General features: G+C 51.5%; 8 protein-coding genes across 8 annotated transcripts; 6 read left to right on the forward strand and 2 right to left on the reverse strand.

Annotated features, from left to right (window-relative positions):
- The first annotated feature begins 572 nt into the window (after window positions 1-572).
- CC77DRAFT_663666 (hypothetical protein) lies at window positions 573-1,989 on the forward strand. Its single transcript, XM_018532662.1, has one exon. It carries the CDS (start codon window positions 767-769, stop codon window positions 1,511-1,513), a length of 747 nt encoding a protein of 248 aa, XP_018378962.1. The 5' UTR covers window positions 573-766; the 3' UTR covers window positions 1,514-1,989.
- Window positions 1,990-2,393: 404 nt separating this feature from the next.
- Window positions 2,394-3,700, forward strand: CC77DRAFT_950653 (alpha/beta-hydrolase; the record flags this gene model as incomplete). Its single annotated transcript, XM_018535332.1, has 5 exons — window positions 2,394-2,448; window positions 2,512-2,595; window positions 2,869-3,108; window positions 3,219-3,494; window positions 3,546-3,700. The coding sequence occupies 5 exons, from the start codon at window positions 2,394-2,396 to the stop codon at window positions 3,698-3,700; spliced, it is 810 nt and encodes a 269-aa protein (XP_018378963.1).
- A 553-nt stretch (window positions 3,701-4,253) lies between these two features.
- Window positions 4,254-4,905, forward strand: CC77DRAFT_950731 (hypothetical protein; the record flags this gene model as incomplete). The annotated part of the gene is made up of 2 exons (XM_018535333.1): window positions 4,254-4,474; window positions 4,629-4,905. The coding sequence occupies 2 exons, from the start codon at window positions 4,254-4,256 to the stop codon at window positions 4,903-4,905; spliced, it is 498 nt and encodes a 165-aa protein (XP_018378964.1).
- A 467-nt stretch (window positions 4,906-5,372) lies between these two features.
- Window positions 5,373-8,583, reverse strand: CC77DRAFT_1067756 (hypothetical protein; the record flags this gene model as incomplete). The annotated part of the gene is made up of 3 exons (XM_018529028.1): window positions 5,373-7,525; window positions 7,571-8,184; window positions 8,249-8,583. The coding sequence occupies 3 exons, from the start codon at window positions 8,581-8,583 to the stop codon at window positions 5,373-5,375; spliced, it is 3,102 nt and encodes a 1,033-aa protein (XP_018378965.1).
- A 1,062-nt stretch (window positions 8,584-9,645) lies between these two features.
- Window positions 9,646-10,225, forward strand: CC77DRAFT_1026559 (hypothetical protein; the record flags this gene model as incomplete). The annotated part of the gene is made up of 1 exon (XM_018526284.1): window positions 9,646-10,225. A coding segment is annotated over one exon (335 nt), but the record flags the coding sequence as incomplete, so codon positions are not given.
- CC77DRAFT_1026560 (hypothetical protein) lies at window positions 9,836-11,950 on the reverse strand. Its single transcript, XM_018526285.1, has 2 exons — window positions 11,686-11,950; window positions 9,836-11,635 (listed from the first exon to the last, which is right to left on the reverse strand). Exons 1-2 carry the CDS (start codon window positions 11,739-11,741, stop codon window positions 10,219-10,221), a joined length of 1,473 nt encoding a protein of 490 aa, XP_018378967.1. The 5' UTR covers window positions 11,742-11,950; the 3' UTR covers window positions 9,836-10,218.
- A 102-nt stretch (window positions 11,951-12,052) lies between these two features.
- Window positions 12,053-13,282, forward strand: CC77DRAFT_977023 (hypothetical protein; the record flags this gene model as incomplete). Its single annotated transcript, XM_018535961.1, has 1 exon — window positions 12,053-13,282. A coding segment is annotated over exon 1 (1,146 nt), but the record flags the coding sequence as incomplete, so codon positions are not given.
- Window positions 13,283-13,763: 481 nt separating this feature from the next.
- CC77DRAFT_1067760 (hypothetical protein) lies at window positions 13,764-15,934 on the forward strand (the record flags this gene model as incomplete). The annotated part of the gene is made up of 2 exons (XM_018529029.1): window positions 13,764-14,087; window positions 14,141-15,934. The coding sequence occupies 2 exons, from the start codon at window positions 13,764-13,766 to the stop codon at window positions 15,932-15,934; spliced, it is 2,118 nt and encodes a 705-aa protein (XP_018378969.1).
- Between the last annotated feature and the right edge of the window lie 413 nt (window positions 15,935-16,347).

Consider the following 16,347-nt stretch of genomic DNA (forward strand, 5'->3'; position numbering starts at 1 on the left):
TTCCAGACCTGTCCGGCCTTGCTTAGACTCAACTGTCGAGGAGGCTGGCTCCATTACTCTAATCCTCCTCCACCTTGCCGTCCACGCTTACCCCTCATCAACCACCCGCTGATAACGACTACAGACCCTGACTCTGAAGGAATGTCGTGATAGACGGCTGCCGTGTTTTGCAAAGTCGTGCCTTTGCCGAGCACCGCCTGCAGGAGCTAGCTGGCATGAGATCCGACGCTTGTTGCTTGGGCCAATTGCAATGTCCTAAGGCTGCATCACAATAACTTTTGCTCACCTTGCCCGTCATATCATCTGCCTGACACAGCAGCGGGCGATGCGCATGCCTGTCACACGTCGCGTCAGAGCCGTCACATGAGGGGCCAAGCATGTACAGACGACCGTGCCACACCACGCCGACTTGCTGGACCCTGATCCCAACCTAACGTGTTTACCGTACTTGATGTTTCTGAGGTACACAACGCAAGACCTTCCGCCTTACTGTTGATTTGTTGGAAACTGCCAGAAGCAGACATGCCACAATGCTCACCTGACACTCGCCAAACGCTGCGGTTATCCCGGGTGTTCGACCACGAACTGCGGGTAGTACAAGACTTCGGTATCGAACACCATGGTAGCGCCAGACCCTCCACTCTTTCTCCGCTTAGCGGAACCATACAAGACACTCTCTTGCATGGCGGTCGTGCACAGACCAACCAAGTGAGCAAGGATCCTCGTGGGCCCGTTTAATGGCATCAGCATTTTGCTGCGAGATGACATGCGACCGGCGGTATTACGACTCAGCGAGCACAGAACTATTGGGTGGGTTCGGGCTCCAAGCACCAGAGAAGAGCACATCTCACACTCAGACACAATTCGCGCTCGTCATCCCGCGGCTCAAGCCACGTTTCTGGAGGCTGAGATCCTTGGGTCGACTGCAACCCCACTTGCCAGTTATATGACAGGCGCAATATCCCTGCACTTGGCCCCTCAACACCATACCCCACCCTGGCCTACAACACCATACCAGCAACATCTCACGATGCGCATGCCATGTCTTGGGTCATTCAAAGTCACCAGATTTGCACCATGTACTCCGCGGATTCTTCGGCCTATCGGCTGTCTTCTCTGTCTGCACACACACAGCCGCTGCAACCCATACAAATTGCAGCAAACGCCCCTACCCATTTACCAACATCCCAGAAGCCTTATCACAGTCGTTACACCATGCCGTATGCTTCGGCTTTGTTCGCTGTTCACCGCCATAATTAACCGAGCAAGCGAGCCACGCAGCTGGTCCTATCTCGAATCGTATCTGAGGCGACATCGCTTGATCCCGCGCAGCCTCAACGCTTACAATGACAGGGGTGCGCGACTACCGAAACATTGTGCACAGCGATGTTTCCGGCCTGTTATGTCTACACTGGCAGCAGCGCACAACTTGCATTCGGGGTTCAACCAGTTGCTGTGCTTTCGCAGTTACTTCTCGACAGTGAGAAGATCGTCGCCGAAATGGCGCCATTAGCGGTGAGGCCTCAAAAGCCATTCGACTATTTCGTCACATCTTGGTTCGCAATACCAAGCCGGCACGTCTCCGTGCCCCGGGTGCCGCTGCAACCGTACTTGTCGGATGACATTGTTACAATATTTTTCTGTCGTTCGTTACCACCACTGGCGACAAGTAGCTAAAAATGACATCATCGCGCATGTGTCATCCGAAGAGGCTCCACTAACGCTACCCAATTGACCCCACTGGGCACTCATAGTGCTAGGATAAGCTTTTGTGGATTCCCGCGACTCCGATGAAGATATTATCAGATCCGGAGTGTGACCTTTCCAGGGCTGCATATTGTCACATGGGCTGAATGGCTTCCTCCTGGGCTGTTCCCTTCTTAGACCCTGAACCGAGTTCCATTAACCAGATACTCTCCACACATAGCCTAGGCCAAAATATACTTGGCAAAGGCCACTTCCAAGCATCAACAAGGCACGTATTCACATCCTACTCAAATCTTTCGCTAGAAGTAATCTGCTGTGGCACTTGCAGCCAACATGTGCCAGAATGTCCTATACTATTACAGAATAATCGTCGTATGAGTATGCGTACGAGCTCGTGTGTATGCCCTGTCGACCTTGATACGTACAGAGTGGTATCTGCAATACTAACATGAGTTCAATCCAAAATCATGACTTTGGTCTACCATTCTCATGGGTTTTATACGCAAACTGTGGGAGACGCCAGCCCTGCCATCGTCGCATCTGCTTCGTACTGTCGAGTCTCGCAGCAACCTGGACCGTGCTGATAACATTACCCCACCACCCCACCTCAGACATCACTTTCGCAAACGCGTAGGCTCACCAACAGCCAAACAAACACCCAGGTCGAACAAGACAAGAAACACACAATGCTCATCACAGAGACACATAAGGATGTGCCGACCAAGGCAGGCGGTGACATGAGTACGTTGCTGTTGTAAATGTCATTTGGTTACACTGAAGCTGATCTGTACGCTCGTCACCCAGGGATCTTCATCTTCCATCCCACTGTCCCCAATTACCCCAAAGCCAAGTTTCCGGGTGTCGTTGTGTTCTCCGAGATATACCAAGGTACGTTGCGTCATCTCAACAGGTTTTGAGATTTGTTTCCAATATGTGTCGTCTTCCTAACCAGGACTATTTTGTTCCTATTCATAATGCAAAGTTGATGTGGACGATCCAAGAGTAGACGTGGCCACCAAGCTATATATCTCAAACTCTTTGCCTCTCCTTCTCTAGCTGTAGAAACTCCGTCACTTATATTCTTGTTCGCTGAAACCACCGATTCAGCTGCATAATGTCACCCACACCATCTATCACACCTACTGACTGAGCTCCGACTAGTCACTGGACCCGTAGCCCGCTTCGCCCGCCAGATAGCGTCGCAAGGCTATATTGTGGCAGCTCCGTCATCCTATCACGAGTTCACAGGTCCAGAACCTCTTGCGTACGACGGTCCGGGTACGGATGCCGGAAATGAATGGAAGATCACCAAGACAGTTGAAGCATATGACGAAGATGCCACACTATCTATTGACACACTGCTTGAACTGCCAACGTGCAACGGACGGGTTGGCGCTACTGGTATGTTACTGGTCCCTCGTATTCTATGTCCATCTTACGTCATGTTTGCTGTCCCCATTTATCTGCCTTCTACTCCAGCTTGTCCATCAATCCAGCTTAACCATGACTAGGTATGTGCCTGGGTGGCCACCTAGCCTACCGCTGCGCTCTTGATCCGCGCATATCCAGCGCAATCTGCTATTTCGCGACGGACATTCACAGTTCCACATTAGGCAAGGGCAAGAAGGACGACTCCCTTGCACGCACCAAGGATATCAAGGGGGAGCTTGTCATGATCTTTGGTAAAATGGATAACCATGTTCCGCCTGAGGGCAGGGATCTGATTAGGAAGACGCTTCATGAGGCTGGAGTAACATTTTCATTCTACGAACCGGCTTGGGCACAACGTAAGTCTAGTTTCAAAATTGGTGTAGGCAACTCGCACTAATATGCTGTAGATGCTTTCATCCGTGACGAACTTAGCAAGGGTCGGTATGATGCTGCGTTGTCAGGGATCTGTTTTGAGATGCTCAAGGAACTTTTCAATCGGACGCTCCGAAGTGATCTGGGGCCCAGGAGCGGGGGTGACATGGAGGTGGAAGATGTTTGCTAAGCTGATTGACATTCAACTTTTGGAAAGCTAGAGGTCCTTCTCCGTGGCAAAGCCTATACGTAGTACTTAGCTTAGACAAAACAGTTGTATAGTATGGTCATCTAGACGAACATCAATTACTACTGCGTCTCCGTTTGAATCTCGACTCTACGCGTCTAGCTGTAGGGAAAGGTAGGGCGATTGCGGATTGGACAGTTCAACGAGGATTATACACTAACTTCGGGCGACACAAATCTGTCTCGCAAGCAGTTGGACGGATTATCAAGACTGGCTAGATGGCATCATGGCGATCTATTAGTTTACTACTTAGCAGTGTTCAGTCTTTTTGTGTGATCTGACAGAACAGGTACTCAAAGGGAAACGGGCCAATGAGGACGCCGGCGATATGCACGCACGCCAAGCCCTCTAAACTGCGCTAACACCGATGCTTCTCGAACCTCGGAGCTCAAAACATCTGAATTCGCCATCTTGACGCATTTACTCTCACGAACCGCTGTACCACGCATTTCAACTCATCCCAACATCACCACCACCGCCACCGAATCCATCAAACATGCCTCGCCAGCGCTCTGGAACCGCTCCCCCTCGCCGCCCGCAGGTCCCGGCTGCAAAGCAAGCAACCACTGCACCCGCGCCCGCTTCCTCGCGCCCGCACTCGACCGCCGCTGCTCCCCCTCGCGCACCAGCCAGCGCTCATGCGCCTCCCCAACAGCAGGCTCAGGCCCCTACGCCCCAGGGACCCGGCCTATTCGGACAAATGGCTAGCACCGCTGCGTAAGTAGGACCCCAGGCAGCACTCCATTCTCCCATTACGAACCCATGTCGCGCCACCCCCATTGCCATGACGTAGTCATGCGAAGAAACATTGCAAAGAAGAACTTTGGGCCACAAACTACGCATATGCATTTGACTAACGCGCTTTGCACAGCGGTGTCGCAGTAGGATCTTCCATCGGCCACGCAGTCGGCGGCTGGTTTGGAGGCGGTTCCTCGGCCCCCGCCGAAGCCTCGCCTCAAAACACTGAATTCTCCGCCCAGCACCAGCCCGCTGACGCGGCGTCTGCTCAGATGGCGCAGTCGGGTCCTTGCGCAAACGATGTCCAGAGCTTCCGCAAGTGCATGGACGAGAACCAGGGTAGTCTGACTATCTGTGGCTGGTACTTGGACCAGCTCAAGGCCTGCCAGGCGGCGGCTGGTCAGTACTAAGTTGCAATGGAACACACGCGAGATTGGGAATTAGGGGAGAGACGCCCAATTGTATTGAATTCGAAAGGAGAGAGATGCTTGCAGAGAAAGATGCAGAGAGACTGTATTTGTGATGCATAGATAGCGAACACGGCATATATCCTGAGATGGGGCGGCGGTGTTTGGCATAGTTTGTTCATATTGGGAATCAAACCACCCCACTTCGGTTACACGCATATTGCCTCTGCAGAGAAAATGCTCTTTTTTCTTTCCATTCAACCAAAGTGTTTTGCCCGTACGGTCTTTTGTTTCATACCTGTGATATATACATACCCCCAAGTCTCAACTCAAGAAATCTCTCAAGTCAAAATGTACCATCCAATTACCTGCTTCCGCACTTTCAAGAAACCCACTTCCATCCTTGCGCGCACCCACTTTTGAAGTCCCCTTTACTTGCCATTCTATTCTCCTCAAACCCAACAACATGTTCAATCCCGGCTAGACGCAATCTCAGCATCGCCATTACCTTGCATCTTGCCCTTCCCTTTCCCCATATAGGACGGGCCTTTCCACTCACGCTGTATCTGCAGTTGCGACGCCCTCAACCTATCTTCAGATTCTTGTCTCCGCTCGTCGTTCGAGCTCGAGTCGATGTTACATTCCATTGTCTCATAGTACCCCGAGTCGATCCTCCGTTTCTTGGTCGCAGACGGTCCTGGCACACCTACATCTACTTCTACTCCCCCTTGTGCTGCGCCCAGACTCTCTTCAGCCATGCGCGGGCTGCTTGACCTTTTGTGTCGCATGTAGGATTCGGGGGTTTGAGTCGTAGTGTCGACGGTGGTAGTAGTAGTAGTACCCGCAGAATCGCACTCGCGCCCCCTCTTCCCACGCTCCGCCCCCTCCTCCTCCTCCTCTTTTATCCGCCGTGCAGAAAGTTCATCGTGGAACGGATCAGAGTACAAATCTTCATTGTCAAACAAAACATTTGAACCGTCCTCCCCATCTCCCTTGTCCTCTTCCTTCAACCCCAACGAGTCTTTATCCGCCTTCCTCTGGAGAAATTCACTTGTATCCAGTAGTACTTGATCTTTCCTCGCACCTACCTCCATCATGGTATTCATCTGAGTTCTCATCGCCACCATGTTCGTTGTCCTCGATAAGCACTTTTCCAGAATCCTTCTTTCCCCCTCAACCTCATCATACTTCCTCTGTGCTTCCAGCACAGCCAGCGTCATTCCATGGGCCTGTAACTTGTAGTTGTGCTGTAGTTTAGCCGCGTCTGCAGGATTCTGCTTCGTGCGCAAGGAAGATAGGACTTGGTTTGCTTGTTGACGAATCGTGCCTTCTTCCTTCTTTAGTCTAGTCAGTCTGGCGAGGCAGTGGCGGGATTGTTGGAAGAGAGCGTGTTGTCTGGCTTGGTATTGCTGTTTTCCTGTCAGGCGTGGATGGAGCTGCTGATATGCTTGTTGTTGGGCTTGCGCCTGGGCTTGCGCCTGGGCTCGAAGGACCTGTTGGTGTTGGAAAGCGTAGTCTGAGAGTGTGGGATGGCCTTTTCTTGGGACGCTCGTCGATCCATTGGTCGTGTGTCGCTGTTGGGTAGGAAAAGGAGGAGAGGGAGAGGGGAGAGGAGAAGTATGGTTTTGTGACTGTTGTTGTGGTTGTTGGACTCTCATTATGCACTGTTGTTGTCCTTGGCGCGCGGCCATGTTGCTCGCGGCAAGGTTGCCCAACGGCTGCTGCTGCTGCAGGCGCATCGCGTATTGTCTTTGCGCCTCTTGTTGGCGACTCTGTAGGTTTTGCGACAGTTGAACTGACCTCTGGTCCGATATATACGGTCTCGATTCGCCAGAGTTTCCCGTCATAGGGATACCCTCTTGAGCCATCCTATCAGGGTCCAAGAGCACGGGAGACTGCGCGGTTTGACCAAATGGCGACTGAGGTCGTGTTGGACTCGCATCTTCCCATTCGTGCGAAGGATACATGTCGCTCTCGAGGAGCTTTCCCAAGCGTTTGTCCATTTCCCGCTTCTTCCGCTCTTCATCAGCTTTGTAAGCCTCCCAGTAGTGAATCAGCTCATTTCTTATACCACGGAATGCTACGACATCTTCCTGTTCGCGCGCCACCCTCGCTCGATGCAAGAAAGTATGCCTTCCATTCCTAAACGTTACATCCGGTACGTAGGTGGCCAGTTCACTATAAAAGTTGCGGAATTCGGTAAACATTTTCCGAATAGGCGGTTCCTCCGTGATGGCATTGGAGCTCTCTGAGGAGATTTGGTGCTTCCATTCGGCGGCATAAGCATCAAAAGCTGGCATACCGGCTACTAGCATTGGTTTGTTGGTAGGCATCGAGGGCACTGAGCAGCAGTTCTCGTAGTGACCTGTTGGCGCAGAATAGATCTGAGAAGTGCCCGGTATCACAGAGTACACCGAGTTATTATTCGGTCGTCCATCGAATACGCCACCAATACTCGGCTGTCGTACATTTCGTAATCGCTCGAACGGGCTAAACAACAATTTGGCGTTTGACAGAATCTCATACTCGTCCCACTGGAAATCATCTAGCCCAAGTCGGACTTGTAGCTTGAAGAGCTTTTTCGATTTGGCCAAAATGCCGGAGACGACCACAGAGACGTAATCTGCTTCTTTTAGTGAGACGTCGAGAGTATGAATCAGATACCTACCTCTGATGTCGTAGATTTCGACCTCCTCATCCCAAGGAGGGTTGAGACCGTGATTGATGCGAGGATACGCATCACCCCAATTCTCCAGTAAGATATCCACAGTGTAATTCTTTACAGATGCCCAAGCAAAGCTTGTCAGAAACTTCTTTTTTGCTTTGTCGGCCTCTTCCGCCATCATATGCGAAGATCCATCTGCCCGTTTTGGTTCCAACAGTCGACGACCACACATGAACGCACCGTCTTTGCGGACATCAATCTTGAAAGTGACAATGCTGAAGAGCAGGTCTTTTACTTCGTCGTGAATTTGACGGGATACAAGAAGGAGGTCTGTGAGTCGCATGGGGAATGCAGCTACGAGTGGTGGTGCAAGACCCGAAGACACGGATGGCGGTGATTGCTGCAGAAAGCGATTATTCGTACGAGAGTTGAGCATGCGGGTTGAGAAAGGGTCCTCGTCAATTTCTCGATGGACAGCAGCTGTTGAAGAGCCAATTGATTCAGTAGGCAGTAGATAGCGGTAGACTTCGTGTCGCAGCTCAAGTGGCAGCTGCTCGAAGAAGTAACAGGGCGTATCTGGATGACCTTGGTGATCATCACAAAGCTCAAAGTATGGCCTATAGACAGAGATACGTGGTCAGTACATCTTCCATGCACGGTTCACATCTGAATGCAACGTACGGCCGCCATCTGAAAAGCCTCCCGCACCTCTCTCCATCCGAGCACATGAACTGGCACCATCCAGCAAGGCTTTGCTGATCACGGTGAGAGCTGCACGTAGGCAGGAATGTAGGATGAGCGTCCTTTTGCGACTTCTTCCCAATAACAACGCCGCATCGGTGATTTGTCTTCTTGGAAAGACCTGAGCATCGTTTCAGGAAGTTTTCCGGATCTCTGGTTTTGATAGGTGCCGGTAGCTTGACAGGAAGCGTTGTAGGTTCAGCGGCGAGTACCTCTGGTTCGGGGCTGTCTTCGATTTTAATGTAACCGAAGAAGGCTGTAGAGGCTGATGCCATGGCTAGCAACAACGGTCAACAGACTCGATCTTCACGCCAGAACAGCGCTGGGGCCACGGAGCAAAGACGGCCAGAAGAGAAGGAAAAGATGAAGTCGGAGTTCCAAGAATACGTCCAGGTACGGTAGGTCCTAGATAGCAAACATGCCGTGTAACCTACGCCGAGTCGTCGGAAGCTGTGTAATCTATGTCGAGTCGTCAGAATATACAGGTTTCTCCTTGGGGAGAGAGATGTGTCGGGCAGAGTTCTGCGCTGTCGCATCGGGAGGCCGTCAATTACGCGGAATGTCGTATGAGACCTGTTTGCACTCTTATGCACTTGAGTATTGCACTCTGCGCAGGACCTCAGTCCTCCTCCGCCACATCAGCCATTAAGTGCGTGCCCCGCTTTCTGCACATGGTACGACCACGCCTCCTGTGGCATAAGGCCTGGACTAGGCGAATCATCTCGTTGGCGTACATGCAAACCGATGACCTGCACAACCATCACCGAGAGACATTTTTTTTTTGTTTTCGCGAGAAGGACTTGCATGATGCACAGAGATGATGGGCCATGCCACAGTTTAGCACCATGCTCTTTGCCCAATTTGTCTAGTTTCCTGGGCGGGGAGACCGGGGCCGCTGTGTGGGCTCTTTGACGATCTGCGGAGACGGGGCATCGCATCACGAAACTAGACCAAGACTCACCCACCTGCATCTTAGCTGAGCCGTGCAAGCGCCTCGCCCGTCTCGCTGCCATCCTGGTCACTGATCAACATGCAGCGTCCCGCGAACGCCCTCTACGCGTTCGTACCGGCTGATGCTCGGTACTACCCAGGATACATGGCGTTCTTGACACGAGGCTGAGCAGCACTTGCGGCACTTTTCAGACTCGCCGGACATTTGCGGCTTTGCTTGGCCTTGCTTTTCACGCAGGATAGCTACCAGCTCGAGCGTTCGCAGCGAGTTAAACACCTTTCCACGTGTACACATCCAGTAAGACAATGCTACACTATGGCGGATGAGGTCAGATACGCAAGCCCATGTACTCTGGCTCGCTCAACTCGATTGCTGACAACCTCACAGATGGACCCAACACGAAGCGATGAACCACCGAAACCCTCCTTTCGAGACGCCGTGTACGGGACCATCGCTTCACCCGGCTCTGCTCACGACTCTGGCATCGAAGTGAGCCCTACCACTCCGTTGCAGCGAGGCTATCCACCTTCTAGACGTTACTACATCTTCCCACCAAATATCAACGGCCATGGACGCATGATGCTCGCGCACCGCACAGTGCCGCATCTAATCGGATTCGTGCTCGTAGTCGGTGTATTTGCTTGGGGGGTATGCTCTGCGATATATGCCTACCCGCTCTTGGGTGGACACCCGAACGATGGGAGGACGGGCGGGCCATAATTGAGTTTGAGCGACGGGCATGGTCGTTTCGTATGGGCGTATGGCGTCTGAAGTGAGGACTGCGATCAACGGCGTATCTTGCTCTGCGGGCCGCAGATCGCTGTCCATCGATTACCTACTTTAGTCATGGGCATTGCCCATCTGTTCATCTACATTTGTTGTATTTGGTAGTATTTGAGAAGCTAGGTGATCGAACTACACAAAGACCGTAGCCACAAGACTCAAAACGTGTATCCCCTTATAACTTCTCCTTCTCACGGGCATCTTCCTTACTAGCTTCCGCCTGACCCCTCTTCACCACCAAGTCTGCTTCCGCCCTACCCCCTTTCTTCTCCTCCACAAGTGGAACCCCTTCCTCCATTTCATGCTGCACCACCATCCTCTTCCCCTTGACCAACTGCATAATCATATAATTCATCGCACATCGAATTCCCAGCTCTTCCCCTCTCTTGACAACCCATCCGTTGATGTAATCAATCTCTGTTTGTGCACCTTGACGCGTATCCGCTAGCATACTGCTCACGTTATCCCTGGTGCGGTGTGCCACAGCCACGACAACGGTTTCCAGACGCCCCGGATCGAAGCGCTGAGATACATTGGGGATGTACTGGAGTTCTGGAAGGGAGCGGATGACGAGACTGATTTCGGATAACAGGAGGCGCATTGTGCGGGTCAGGGCGTAGTTGTTCAAGACGGCGCCGTTTCGCGCGTCCAGAAGGGCGGTGAGGGGGTTGATGATGCAGTTTACGGCTAGCTTATCGAGTTGCATCTGGAGAAGGTCTGGGGGTGAGAAGGAGGCTGCGCTCAGCACTGGGGTGCGGAGGAGGGTTCGGAGCAGGTAGCGTTGGTTGGGCGTAAAGGGAAACTTGCCGCTGCTCGGGGGTGGGTACTCTGGGTTGAGTTTGTCGGGCTCGTCGGGATAGAATGGTTTGCTGTCTTTTGGTGCGGTGAATCTCAACTCGGGCACATAGGGCTCGTTGGGGTTGCGGTCTCGTTCGTGGGGTAGAATACCCAAGGAAATCGTCCCAAAACCGGCATGGACGGTAGTAAATCGACCGTCTCGCGAAGTGTGCATGCCATGCGAGTTGATTCCGAGGATATAGTGTGGTCTGGTCTCTGGATCTGGGAAGATTTCCCTATTGACTTCCTCGATTACCCCCATGCCATTTTGCAAGAAACACACCACAGAGTCTTTGTGCAGCCTGTGCTTGACAGAAGAGATGGCCTGCAGAACAAAAGGGGCTTTTAAGCAGATGATCAGCGAGCTGATAGGTTCGGTTGATTCTCCAGGCAAGATTCGAGGCCCTCCTGGAGCATCTACAGAGGAAGCATTCAAGCCCACCTCTTGACCATGGTATCGGACACGCGGTATTGCTAGTTCGGCATCGTAACCGTCCCTTATCTCTGCATCACCTTCGGTGACCAGCGTCAGCCTTTGTTGCGAATTGTTCCATTCGTTGTACTTTTCCCAACCCCCAAAGATCAGCGTTACTGGAGGCGCATTTGGTATTCCACGTAGGGCATGCGCAATGAATTTGCCCACATTTCCAATGCCCATTATATGAACCCGGCGGTCGAGTACAGATTGTCTGCGGTAGAAGTCGGCTGTGTTGTGAGAAGCTGGTGAGGGGACGGATTGATCTGGTCTATCTTTGCTGCATCTTGTAAGTCGTGGTGGTTCTAGAGTAACGCCATGAATACGGACCCATCTGCCAGTTCGTTTTGTGCGCCCACGCTTTCTGACTTCTTCCGGCTCGTCATGAAGTCCCTCGTCTGATAGTAAGCCACCCGGCTCGCGCAATTGCTACCGGAGTCGCATCTTCTTCTTATGTGTGGTATCCGAGGCCGAAGCCTGGGGAGGAATTGTGAAACAGAGGAGAAAGACAGCTTGAATGATTTGCAATTCACATGTGTATATTGCGACCAACTCTACAAAGGGCGAAGGCAATTTCAGAGTCGGCGGAGGTGAGTGAATGACGCTATGAGCTATCCAACGTTTGGATGCCGGAGCTAGCGCGGGTTTACGCTCGGCCCGCAACTTTTCTTTGGCTTGTGTTTCCAGACCGCGACTACAACAACTTCACCCGCACTTGTCGCGAATTGTCGCAACCTCCCAAGACACGAGCTCGGTATTCGCGACTATCACTATATCATCATGGATCCGCAAACAGACCTTCCCGACCTCGTTGAGGACCTGGAAGTCAACATCGACGAGCTCACTACAGCACTCGAGCCTCTACTAGCAACGCCGCTGCACACGACCGCGTCATCCCTCCCGCTTCTGGACAAGGCAGAGTTCTACTGCATGTCTGCATATGCCGTCGAGGCGATCCTCTTTTCCGTGCTCAAGGCCTCGGGTGTCAATGCGATGGAGCACGATGTTTTCAAAGAGATTGCGCGCTTAAAGCAGTACAACAGCAAGATCAAGGACATCAAGGACAGAGGCATAATGGGTAGTGCTGAAGGCAGGGCGCGACTGGATGTAGGCGCAGCCCAGAGATTCATCAAGCATGGACTGGCTGGCAACGACAAGTACGATCTCGAGAGGCAGGAGCGCATAGCAAAGGAAAAGGCGCGAGCGCACCTGAAGGCCCAGAAGATCAACAAGAAATTCGACGATGAGGGCAAAGAGATGGAATCCAAGGACGCGACACCAAAGAAAAGGGCTGTCGACGAAGTCGACGACCAGCAAGAGTACTCAGATGATGAGGTGATGGAAGGTCTAGAGGAAACAGAGCCGGCGACCAAGAAAGCCCGCGTTACTTCAGCAGATGGCACGGAAATCGACTCGGAAGCCACATCGTCCAGCCAGACAACGTCAAAGAAGCAGAAGAAGGAGACAAAAGCCAAGAAGTCAAAGACGAAGAAGGAAGCCAAGAAGGCAGAGAAGAAGGCAACACAGAGCGCAGAGAGCACCGAAGCCGACGCTGACAACAAGGAGGACGACAGCAAATCTCAAGCAGAACCCTCGCCCGAAATCGACACACCACAACCCAAGAAGCGCGGCCGTCCCCCCAAGAAAGACAAAAAGGTACCAACAAAAGCTAAACAAGACTCGGACACGATCGATGTCGTCGCGACACCGACCCAAGACACAGACGTTGAAGCAACGCCCTCAAGAGCCGAGGAGCGCGTCACAAGAAGGAGGAATACGAGGCTTTCGACGCAGAACTTGCAGGACGAGGAGTCTGTGGTTCCGACGCCGGATGATGCTCCGAAGACGCGTAGCGAGACTTTTACTGCACTGCTTGATGGGTCGTTGAGTGAGAAGCAGAGGAAGGGGAAGACTGGTGGTAGAGGGGGTAAACGGGGTGGGAAGGGGAGGGGGAAGTGAGAGGGTTTAGTAATTATAGAGTGTGAAGTTGCACGGAGGCAGGGTCTAATAGCTGGCAAGTTTTCTCTCGATAATGATACCCGACTTGTCTTCAGGATTGCCAGTTCACTCCAGTTTCAACCATGGTACAGATTTTGCAATCGTGAACCTCCATCCATATCACAGATCTATAATGACGCGTCGGATTGGATTCGATGTTGGATTCGGTGCTCGCGTTCCATACTTGCATATGGAGGCTGAACAAAGCTTCTGCGATAGGCCAGCCTTGCTCAACCACACCATGAACAGCAGCCACTCTAGAGGCTGGATATCAGCCCGAGGCTGTGTACATGCAGTAGTGAGCTGTTATTTTTGTTGATCTCGCAAGATCGGTAGCCTTCTTCCATTGCTTCCTTCCCTCTTTGTCTTTCCCCCTTCTTTCCTCACATCTCAATAACTCTGACAGCATCATGGAGAGTACCCAGAGTCTTCATTACGGGGCTAGCCAATCTACCTTGTCAGTTCACTTCGAACCCAAACAGGAGTCAATATCGACGGCAACCCCTCTTCTTGACCTCAACGATGCAACTCTTATCCCACGAGGCTGGCCAACATCGCCGAGCCGTATCAAGCGTCCTCTGTCTACGATGCTACTGCATGGGGTGTTTGACATAGCTTTGTTCGCTTTCTCCGCATGCTTCCTTGTCTTTTCGCTCGTAGTCATGCAATACAACGAGGCTCCGACAAGCGAGAATCCAACGGCTACCAGCGTTCTAACAAGAGCCACGAAATATGTATGTATCCACACATAATGGTAAGGATGATTGGAAGTTGACGCTATAAATAGGGCCCTACCATCTTCCCAATCCTCTTCGCCTCTGTCGTTGGTCGAGCAACCCACGCAATCCTTCTCTGGCGCCTAGAGAAAGGCGAACGGATCCAGATCCTCGACACGTTAGCTGCGAGTACATCCCTCACGAGCACGGTCACATCACAGGTACACCTTCGTCAAATCAGTTTCTTGAGTGTATTGCTCGTTGCTATATGGATGCTATCGCCAATCGGGGGTCAAGCATCACTCCGGCAAATGTCGGTCGAGACGACAGTGAAACGCAGCATTGCATCATTTCAATATGTTGTACCAGGCAAAATATCGGAAGAAGCGGTTAAAATGATTCCAACTGTGAACAGTCTTTTTATCACCGCCCTTTTTGCTTCCTTGAGTACTGAAGCTTCTCCAGTCGATCTATGGGGCAACATCAAAATACCTAGAATCGAGCACTACGAGAAGATAGCAAAGCCCAACAGCGACGGTTGGTTTGAGACTAGACCACAATATGATGATCTGGCTAAATATTCCTCTTTCGTCGGCATCCCCGTTCGTGGTGCCCAAGATAATACTACTTCAACCGACTATGCATTTCACTTACAAACGGAGTATCTTCAGTTGACATGCGCCCCCGTCAACCATACGACGAACGGAACAAGTCCTTACGGGGAACTGCCTCCAGATACTCTGAATGTAACTGGCAAGGACGGTCTCATCTGGTGGTCAGACAAAAGAATTCTGGAAAGATGGACACAGGCACCCGAGACAGTGCAGCCATTCAACCTTTCTTATGTCGAAAGGAACTGGAATGCTAGCTCTAAAGATGCCTATTTATCCTCGCCAACCTTCGACTTTGACTCTTTCCACCGTGATGGGACTATTGGCAGTGTATCTTGCTCGGTGGAAACCAGTTATGTGGAGGTTCAAGTTTGGTGTGCTGTAAATTCAACTTGCCAAGCTACCAAAGTCCGCCGCTCGCAGCTGGACCAACTCCCACCTGCAATCACTATAATGGACGCGAAACCAGGAAAAAATATATATTCAAATATGTATTCATTCATGGACGGATTCATGGCCAGTATAGGCGGCGAAAAAAAGTGGACTGATCCTCTTGGAAGCATCCTCGACAACTACCTGAGGGCTCCTTCGCTCGTTACTGCACCCCAGTTCGCATCCAAGGACCAAGTAAGCCAAGATACAACAAAGTTCTCTAACGAGGCCTTGTCTGAAAGATTTGGCCATTTGCTAAATTCGTACTGGACTTGTTTGCATGGTATCTATACCGTAACTGGTGGCATTCGAAACGATACTTCTTATTTCTGGGATACAAACGTCACATTTGTGCCGCCTAAGGTCGACAACTACAGTCATCAAGCTGAGGTAACCTTAGGTCACTACAACTGGACAAACGACTATAGCGCAAAATCGAAAGTTTGGTCTTCACAAGGTAACAAACATGAGCGCATCGAGATCCTTGTAGCTCACAAACCCTGGACCATCATACTCGCCATCGCATCACTAATCCTCATAGCGTTCAGCCTCGCTCCACCTCTGGTTCGTCACTTTCTCATCAACGGCCCAGACATAGCGATAAACTTCTCCAGCCTGGCTACGAGAAACAATTTCCACATACCAATTCCCGCAGGTGGATCGTTCCTCCCTGCTTCGGGCCGGTTTAGACTGCTCAAAGATTTGAGACTCCGTTTTGCCGATGTTGAGGGCAACTCCAACATTGGGAGTCTGGTGATCGCTGCTCAGGGTGTGGAGAAAGTGGAGTATTCCAGGATTCGTAAGGGACGGTTGTATGAATGACGAAGTGACCTTGAAACGTTTGTCGGTCCTTCATTTTGTGTGGTATAAGGAGACGTAGTGCTGTGGCATGAGAACATCCTTTCCCCAAGGGTCCAGATACGTATATTTGCTTCTTGTTAGCTGAGTCCACAAGGCTGGCTGATTTCGACGGTAGTTGGTAGTTGGTAGACGATGAGTGTATTCAGGACCCCTGGAGAGCAAGCATCTCGGCATCGAATAGTGAAGCGACTGAGTACTTCTTGGGCTGGATACGTGTCGTTGCTAAAACACGGTGTAAACGGTGTAATCACCGGTAGATAAGGGAGGCTTTTGTCATCTTGCGCTGTTTTCTACTAAAGACAGCAGGGAAGTCGAAAATAACACGGCTGATGGTAATGACTATTAGGGGACTGCTGTAGCAGTAATACAGAAGC

The sequence above is a fragment of the Alternaria alternata genome (assembly GCF_001642055.1).
Source record: "Alternaria alternata strain SRC1lrK2f unplaced genomic scaffold CC77scaffold_41, whole genome shotgun sequence".
NCBI lineage: Eukaryota > Fungi > Ascomycota > Dothideomycetes > Pleosporales > Pleosporaceae > Alternaria > Alternaria alternata.

Bases quoted from the DNA above. Each gene is read 5' to 3' on its own strand.
- CC77DRAFT_1026560 (XM_018526285.1), bottom strand. From the start codon at position 11,741: ATGACGAGCCGGAAGAAGTCAGAAAGCGTGGGCGCACAAAACGAACTG. The intron at 11,636-11,685 runs GTCCGTATTCAT...TACAAGATGCAG, and splicing joins CAAAACGAACTGGCAGATGG to CAAAGATAGACCAGATCAAT.
- CC77DRAFT_663666 (XM_018532662.1), top strand. From the start codon at position 767: ATGCGACCGGCGGTATTACGACTCAGCGAGCACAGAACTATTGGGTGG.